The 8,472-nt window shown below is 47.0% G+C and overlaps 1 protein-coding gene across 1 annotated transcript; it reads left to right on the top strand.

Moving 5' to 3' along the window:
• Positions 1 to 211: 211 nt before the first annotated feature.
• LSM2 (LSM2 homolog, U6 small nuclear RNA and mRNA degradation associated) lies at positions 212 to 8,095 on the top strand. The gene is made up of 5 exons (XM_006738447.3): positions 212 to 346; positions 1,017 to 1,084; positions 7,166 to 7,196; positions 7,313 to 7,372; positions 7,613 to 8,095. Exons 1-5 carry the CDS (start codon positions 344 to 346, stop codon positions 7,736 to 7,738), a joined length of 288 nt encoding a protein of 95 aa, XP_006738510.1. The 5' UTR covers positions 212 to 343; the 3' UTR covers positions 7,739 to 8,095.
• The last annotated feature ends 377 nt before the right edge of the window (positions 8,096 to 8,472 follow it).

Genomic DNA, 8,472 nt, shown 5'->3' with positions numbered 1-8,472 from the left:
AACCCCGGAAAGGCGAGGAGCCTCTTCAAAACTCGGTAACAGCTCGGGCTCGCGCCTGCGTGGTGGAAGCCCGCCACTCCGGGAGGAAGTGGGAAGGCAGGAAGACCCGCCCCTTTCCCGGCTTAAACGCCCCCTCGGCTCTCCCCTGTCGGCTTTCCCGGAGCCGCGAGTCTGCCGCGCGCGCCTGCCATTACTCAGAGCTTCCGCGGCTTTTCTCGCTGCGCCTGCGCGATTCCGTCCCGCCCCACGCGCGGGCTCGCTTCCCGGTTGCCGCCCGACCCCAGGCCTGCGGTTCCCTGCCTTCGCCTTCCCGGTCCGGCCGGCAGCCCGCGGCTTGAGCACCATGGTAGGTACCGTGACGTCACAAGGGGGCGCCCTGGGGGAGCGCGGGCGGGCCGGACGGTTGGAGACGGCGCGCGGCGGGGGGGTTGTGTGTCGGGGGGTCGTCTAGGCTTTGACCCTCGGGGCCGGAGTTGGGCCCTGGGGTTTGCCCTCTGTTCTTAGTTCCTACGCCTCGCATTCTGGGGGGACACACTTGGGAGCAAATGGGATTTTTTTTTCCCCCCTTATGCGGGGAAAAAAACAAAAGAAACGCGCGGGAGAGTTGGGGACAGGAGGGGAGGGAAGAGCTAGACCTCAGGGAGTATTTCTGTGACGGAGGCCAGGCTTTGGGAGGGTGAGAACGGGATGCTTTCTACAATTCTGCCCACTGGGAGTGGGGGGTTGCGGGGGTGGGCAGGAGCCCAGGAGAGGTGGTCGATTGAGAGACCGACCCGGAGAGCCCGAGGGGTGCCGGGCAGAGCGTCTTTCTGGAGCTTTAAGTCATGCTCAGTGAAGTGTATTTGGGCTCCAGCCGGTCATCCCTGTCAGAGTATTGTTTCCCGTAAAGTTTTGAGAACTGCCAGAGATGTGGTGGAGATCTCAATACCAGTATTTGGGAATACTAGCAGAGGGAGGGACACTCCTTCCTACCGTGTACCGTCCCAGGTGATGGTTTTTCCTCTCTCGCCCAATAGCTCTTCTATTCCTTTTTCAAGTCCCTGGTGGGCAAGGATGTGGTCGTGGAACTCAAGAATGACCTGAGGTAGGCACCTGTTCGAGCAAGTCCGTAGGGGGTGGGTAAATGCGGGGCTCTGGAACCTCTTTGACAAGTATTATTTGAGGGCTGGACAAAGTGGGAGAGATACAAAAGAAATAAATGACCTTAAGCTTAAAGTATTAGAGAGCCATCAGAGGGCAGAGGCATCAATAAATTTTTTTTAACAAAATGAACATAGTTCTGTTATTTCTGATTATTTACTCCTTTGACCCAATTATAGAAATGTATGCATCAGTTTCACAAGTAAAGGTGTATCACAGAGGTGTTTGTGGTTTTATTTGCAATAGCCAAAAATTGGAAGCAAATAGTCATCTATAGGGAATGGGTTAATTAAGTTGTGGCACTTCCATAATATACAGCTGTCATAGAGGAATAAGATGTATTGATACGGAGAGCTGTTGCAGAATAGTCGATATGGCACAATCTCCATTTTGTTAAAGAAAATGTAAAGGATAAACCAAAGACCAGTGCAGTCCCGTTTGTCTGTACTGCTTTTACAGCCTCTACCCCCTTCTGTCATTAGCTCCTAATTAGCATCCAGGATATGGATAAATGCTGTATCCTTGGAGAGACGTTTTTCCTGGTCCTTCTCGCCAAGTAGTATCTGTCATATAGTCTATTTTTTTCCTAGTGTGTGCTTCTCAAATTGTGATTTCATAAAAGTATGTTTATTGTTTACGGCCTGTCCTTCCTATAGGGCCAGGACCATGTTTAAGCTCACCTTTGTGTACCTAATGTCTACCATAGACCTGGTATATCGTAGGTGCTTAATAAGTGTGTGCTGAAAGAAAGAAAAATAGCTAACATTTGGGAACATCCTGTCAATTAAGCACTATTCTGAATACATTTATTAACTCATTTAATTCTCGTAAGAACTCTATAGGACACATACTGTTACTGCTATCTTAAACATGAGGAAACTGAAGCATAGAAAGGTTAAGAAACTTGCTCAAGTCTACACAACTAGTAGATGACACAGCCAGAACTGAAGTCCAGTTCTGTCTGGTGTGCGCACATTTGCGCACTCTCTCTTATAAATTAAAAACGATCGGTCAGAGAAAGACAAATACCATACTCGTATGTGGAATTTAAGAAACAAAACAGATGAACATGGGGAAAGAAAAGGTAGAGGCAAACCAGAAAACAAACTTTTTTTTTTAAGAATTTATTTATTTATTTGACAGAACGAGAGAGGGAGAGAGCACAAGCAGGGGGAGCGGCAGCAGAAGGAGAGGGAGAAGCAGGCTTCCCCCCGAGCAGGGAGCCCGATGTGGGGCTCAATCCCAGGACCCCGGGATCATGACCTGAGCCAAAGGCAGACACTTAACCAACTGAGCCACCCAGGCGCCCCCAGAAAACAAACTCTTAACTATGAGAACAAACAGGATTGCTGGAGGGGGAGGTGGGTGTGGGGGCATGGATTCGATGGGTATTAAGGACCGACACTTGCTGTGATGAACCCTGGGTACTCTGTGTTAGTGATGAATCACTAAATTCTACGCCTGAAGCGAACATTTCACTGTATGTTAACTAACTGGAATTTAAATAAAAACTTGAAAAAAAGATAAAAAGGGGGTCATATTCTTTTTTTTTTTTTAAAGATTTTATTTATTTGACAGACACAGAGAGAGAGGGAACACAAGCAGGGGGAGTGGGAGAGCGAGAAGCAGGCTTCCCACGGAGCAGGGAGCCCGATGTGGGGCTCGATCCCAGGACCCTGGGATCATGACCTGAGCAGAAGGCAGACGCTTAACGATTGAGCCACCCAGGCACCCCTGGGGTCATATTCTTTATGCGACTGTGAAACCTGCTTTTCTTTTCTTTTTTTTTTTTTAAAGATTTTATTTATTTATTTGACAGAGAGAGACACAGCGAGAGAGGGAACACAAGCAGGGGGAGTGGGAGAGCAAGAAGCAGGCTTCCCGCGGAGCAGGGAGCCCGATGCAGGGCTCGATCCAGGACCCCGGGATCATGACCTGAGCTGAAGGCAGACGCTCAACGCTCAACGACTGAGCCACCCAGGCACCCCTGGGGTCATATTCTTTATGCAACTGTGAAACCTGCTTTTCATTTGGCAATATGTTGTGGATATTTTCCATGTCAATAAAGTTGATCTTTAACATTTTTTTTTTTTAAAGATTTTATTTATTTATTTGACAGCGAGATAGAGAGCACAAGTAGGCAGAGCGGCAGGCAGAGAGAGGGAGAAGCAGGCTCTCCGCTGAGCAGGGAGCTTGATGCGGGGGTCAATCCCAGGATCCTGGGATCATGACCTGAGCTGAAGGCAGACGCTTAACCGACTGAGCCACCCAGGAGCCCGATCTTTAATATTCTTAATGTCTGTATGGCATTTTTATTAGCTGCTGGGAACTAATTTATTTATTTATTTATTTATTTTTTAAAGATTTTATTTATTTATTCATGAGAGAGAGAGAGAGGCAGAGGGAGGAGCAGGCTCCCAAGGAGCAGGGAGCCCGATGCGGGACTCGATCCCAGGACCCTGAGATCATGACCTGAGCCGAAGGCAGACGCCTAACCATCTGAGCCACCCAGGCGCCCGGGAACTAATTTAATCAAGACTTTGCTGTTGGACATTTAGGCTGTTTCCAGTTTCTTGCTTTTACAAACGATGCTGCCCTGGACATCCTTATGTGTGCAACTTTGTACACATCTTTCTTTAGGAAAAAAAAAGTCCTTAAAAAAAAATCCTTTAAATGAAGTATATACATTTAAAGTATTGTTACTTGGGGCGCATGGGTGGCTCAGTCGTTAAGCGTCTGCCTTCGGCTCAGGTTATGATCCCAGCGTCCTGGGATTGAGCCCCACATCGGGCTTCCTGCTCCGCGGGGAAGCCTGCTTCTCCCTCTCCCACTCCCCCTGCTTGTGTTTCCTTTCTCACTGTGTCTCTCTCTGTCAAATAAATAAAATCTTTAAAAAAAGAAAAAATAAAGTATTGTTACTTATTACCTGACTATCCTTTAGAAACTTCTATTTAGGGGCGCCTGGGTGGCTCAGTTGGTTAAGCGACTGCCTTCGGCTCAGGTCATGATCCTGGAGTCCCGGGATCGAGTCCCGCATCGGGCTCCCTGCTCGGCGGAGAGTCTGCTTCTCCCTCTGGCCCTCTCCCCTCTCACGTGCTCTCTCTCTCTCTCTCATTCTCTCTCTCTCAAATAATCTAAAAAAAAAAAAGAACCTTCTATTTATTTATTTAATTTTCTCAATTTTTAATTTAAATTCCAGTTAACATAAAGAGTAATTTAGTTTCAGGTGTAGAATTTAGTGACTCATCACTTACATTCAGCACCCAGTGCTCATCACAAGTGTTCTTCTTAATACCTAACTTTTTAAAAAATATTTTATTTTTAAGTAATCTCTGTACCCAAGGTGGGGCTCAAACCCACAACCCTGAGGTCAAGAGTTGCATGTTTTAACAGACTGAGCCAGCCAGGCGCCCCTTCTTTAGAAACTTTGAATCAGTGTATCCCTGTACCCCCCTGCCCCCAACAGTATCTCCCACGTTTCTTTGTGAGATAATTTCTCAGTGTGGGAAACATTGACATGGTATTGATGGCATATAGATTGGGGCCATATAGCGAGACAAGAATGGAAGTCAGAACCACCTAGGCAATTCTATGAGATGATTTGTTTTTGGTTTTCCTCTTCTCTCCTTTCTGGGTCTTCCACATGGCAAGAATAGCTTATGTTATAGCCCCATATCCTAAAACAGGGACAAGATTTGAAGGTGGTCCACTGGTATAGGAAAAGAGCTTTCTCTCATGCTTGTCAGACCATTGTTGTGCCAGATATTAAGAGACAGCATGAAATGACACCACCTGTGCAGTTTCAAAAGTCACTTCACCGCTGCAGATGGTAATAGGGTGTTGTCAAAGTCTTCCCAGCAGCCAAGGGATGTGGGGAAACCACCACTGAGGAAGTGTGTCTCTCAGGCAGTGGATTTTAAAGACTTAGAATTTAACAAAAATTGGGGTCCAACAGAGAACCGCCAGCTTTATTTTTGGCAAGATACGGACTTTTTTTTTTTTTTAAGATTTATTTTAGAGAGTGAGGGAGAGAGAGAGTCTTCTTTTCTTTTTTTTAGAGGGGCAGAGGGAAGAGGAGGGAGAAAAGCAGACTCCATGCTCAGTGTGAGCCCCATGCTGGGATCGGTCTCAATCCTGAGATCATGACCTGAGCCAAAATCAAGAAATTAAGAGTCTAGCACTTAACCAACTGAGCAACCCAGGCACCCCAGGGCCTTAAGCAGACTGAGTGTGGAGCCTGATGCGGGGCTCGATCTCATGACCCTGAGATGAAGACCTGAAAGCTGAGCGCAGAGCCTGATGTGGAGCTCGATCTCATGACCCTGAGATCACGACCTGAAGACCTGAAAGTGGCTGAAACCAAGAGTCCGACGCTTTTTTTCCCCAATATTTTATTTTCTTTACAATTCTTTTTTTTAAGATTTTATTTATTTGAGAGAGAGACAGAGCATGAACGGGGGGAGGAGGCAAAGGGAGAGGGAGAAGCAGACTTCCCACTGAGCAGAGAGCCTGACGCGGGGCTTGATCCCAGGACCCTGGGATCGTGACCTGAGTGGAAGGCAGACACTTAACCTACTGAGCCACCCAGGTGCCCTCAAGAGTCTGATGCTTAAGCAACTGCACATTATAATCATTTCATTAAAATTTTTTTAGTAACAAAAAAATCGCAAGGGCAATTAAAGAGTTATTCTTAGGGAAGAAAATACTGACAACCTTTAGCATACTACATACACGCTCAACACAATGCTATACTAACCTGTGTTTTTTTTTTTTTAAGATTTTATTTTATTTATTTATTTATTTATTTAAAGATTTTTATTTATTTATTTGAGAGAGAGAGAGCATGAGGGGGGGAGGGTCAGAGGGAGAAGCAGACTCCCTGCCGAGCAGGGAGCCTGATGTGGGACTCGATCCCGGGACTCCAGGATCATGACCTGAGCCGAAGGCAGTCGCTTAACCAACTGAGCCACCCAGGTGCCCAAAGATTTTATTTATTTGACAGAGACACAGTGAGAGAGGGAACACAAGCAGGGGGAGTAGGAGAGGGAGAAGCAGGCCTCCGCAGAGCAGGGAGCCCAATGTGGGGCTCAATCCCAGGACCCTGGGATCATGACCTGAGCTGAAGGCAGACGCTTAATGACTGAGCCACCCAGGCGCCCCTAACCTGTGTTTCTTTATCTCAGACTTATAAAACTTTTGAGCACACATCAGTGTTTGAGAACCACAGTTCTAAGGAACATAGAATCTGGTGATGACATGTAGGTGGTTAGGATAAAGGTGGCCAGGATTGAGGTGTAATTAGACCTTGGCTTGTAGAAGTCAAACTAGAAAGAATTATAGAGATGTTAGGAAAATGTTGCCAAATGATGGGTACATGGGTCATGGAGGATGGTGAAGTACAGCTCAGGATTTGAGATTGTGAGACTGTTGAGGCCATTGACAGAAAGTAAAGAAGTTGGGAGAGAGGTAGCATGACTTGGAGCCCTGGTGTTCTGAAACTTTTCAGAGGGCCCAGGGACTGAGGAAGGGAGAGGACATCCCTGTGCCTGCATCATCAAGAACAATGTTAAGCTACTTTGTCTACTTTACATATGGGGTTCCAGCAAATGTTTGAAAATAGCTGATGGTTTGGGGATCAGACCGATGTGAACTCAAGTCCCTGTTTCTTCTACACTTGGGCACATTACACAATCTCTGAGCCCCTGTTTGGTAATAGCTACCTTGTGAAGTAGCTGTAAAGATTGCAAATACTATGGGGAACACAGGCCTAGTTTATAACAGTTGTTTAATACTAGCTGCTAAGAGTGCCTTGGTTTTAGAAGATGTGAGGTCTAAAATAACACACTACAATAAATGCATTGTTTTTCTTGTTCCTGGGCTTAGGAATGCCCCATTTGGTTCTCCCTTTTCTGGCTCCCTCAAACCTTGACTTCTCCCAGCCATGTTCTTATCCATGCTCTGAAATCATCTCTCTGTTGATTTTGGTGTAAACTGATTTGGTTCTTTCCTCCTTCTCCCCCAACAGCATCTGTGGAACCCTCCATTCTGTGGATCAGGTAAGATATGAGGGAGCCTAGAATGGGGTCTTGGGGAAGGAGAGGGGGGAGTTTCAGGGCTGGGTACTTGCATCTTGTCTCTAGCGCTAATGACGGTGTTCATCTTCTTTTCTTAGTACCTCAACATCAAACTAACTGACATCAGTGTTACAGACCCTGAGAAATATCCTCACATGGTGAGTTGGTGATGGTGAAGAGGAAACAAAAGCAGGACGCTCCTGGGTGGATACCTGACATTCTTTTTTTTAAGATTTTATTTTATTTATTTGAGAGAGAGAGCACGCACGGGAGTGAAGCACCCTGAGATCTCTATCTGAGCCAAAATCAAGAGTCAGGTGCCCAACTGACTAAGCCACCCAGGCGCCCCAGACAGTGGACAATTTTCAGGGTGTTTTCTTATTTGTCTTTCTTTCTAGTTATCAGTGAAGAACTGCTTCATCCGGGGCTCAGTGGTCCGCTATGTGCAGCTGCCAGCAGATGAGGTGGACACACAGTTGCTACAGGACGCAGCAAGGAAGGAGGCCCTGCAGCAGAAACAGTGATGGTCCCTCCTCCCCTCCCTGTCCCTCTTCTGTTGGTGACCTTTCACCTCAAGTCGCAGCCCAGGACCCTTCCCTCCCGTATTTGAGGGGTTTTTGTCTTTTTTTTTTTTTTTTCCTTTAAGGGAAGAGTGGATGAGAATAATAGTGGGGAACAGCTAGCTCTCCTCTGTTGAGGAGGGGAGGATAAGTAGGCTGGGGAACTGCAAAGCCTGCCTTGTCCTCAGCACCTGCCTTTCTCACCCCTTCCCAGGATATGGTGGGAGAATCTCCTAGATCTCTCCAGGGCAGCATGTGATTCATTTTGGGGGTGGAAGGAATCTGTCCCGCATCGGGAATAAACTTATGATACACATTTGAGTTCTGGTTCTGCATGTGTTTTTGGGAAGGAGCCTGGAGGGTGGGAAAGGAATGTTGAATTCATCCAAGCCCTGCTACTCTATTACCCCAGCCGAGTCCAGCCCAACTTCCCAGCATTGTCTGCCACTCTTCTCCCTGGTATGAACCATATAATCCCTCACCTGGGCTACACCATGTTTCTTGAACATGCCCCCACCTGTATGGCTTGCCTACGGTGGTCTGCTCGTACTGTACCCACAAGGAGTACTTGCTGCCTGTCCATCTCTGTCCTGTTAACCTGACAGTTAATAAGACACCAAAATGCATTTGGTGCTGCCGGACTGCCTCCTCAACCCAGCCAAATCGCTACACGCTTGCTGAATATAACAGATTAATAC

The sequence above is a fragment of the Leptonychotes weddellii genome, chromosome 8 (genome assembly GCF_054177405.1).
Source record: "Leptonychotes weddellii isolate Sample4059 chromosome 8, ASM5417740v2, whole genome shotgun sequence".
In the NCBI taxonomy this organism is placed as follows: Eukaryota; Metazoa; Chordata; class Mammalia; order Carnivora; family Phocidae; genus Leptonychotes; species Leptonychotes weddellii.
Note: the sequence above shows the minus strand (reverse complement) of the source record. Positions and strands in the feature narration are given on the sequence as shown.

Coding starts and splice junctions, on each gene's coding strand:
- LSM2 (XM_006738447.3), top strand. Junction 7,197..7,312: donor CCCTCCATTCTGTGGATCAG/GTAAGATATGAG, acceptor TTCTTTTCTTAG/TACCTCAACATCAAACTAAC. Junction 7,373..7,612: donor CTGAGAAATATCCTCACATG/GTGAGTTGGTGA, acceptor CTTTCTTTCTAG/TTATCAGTGAAGAACTGCTT.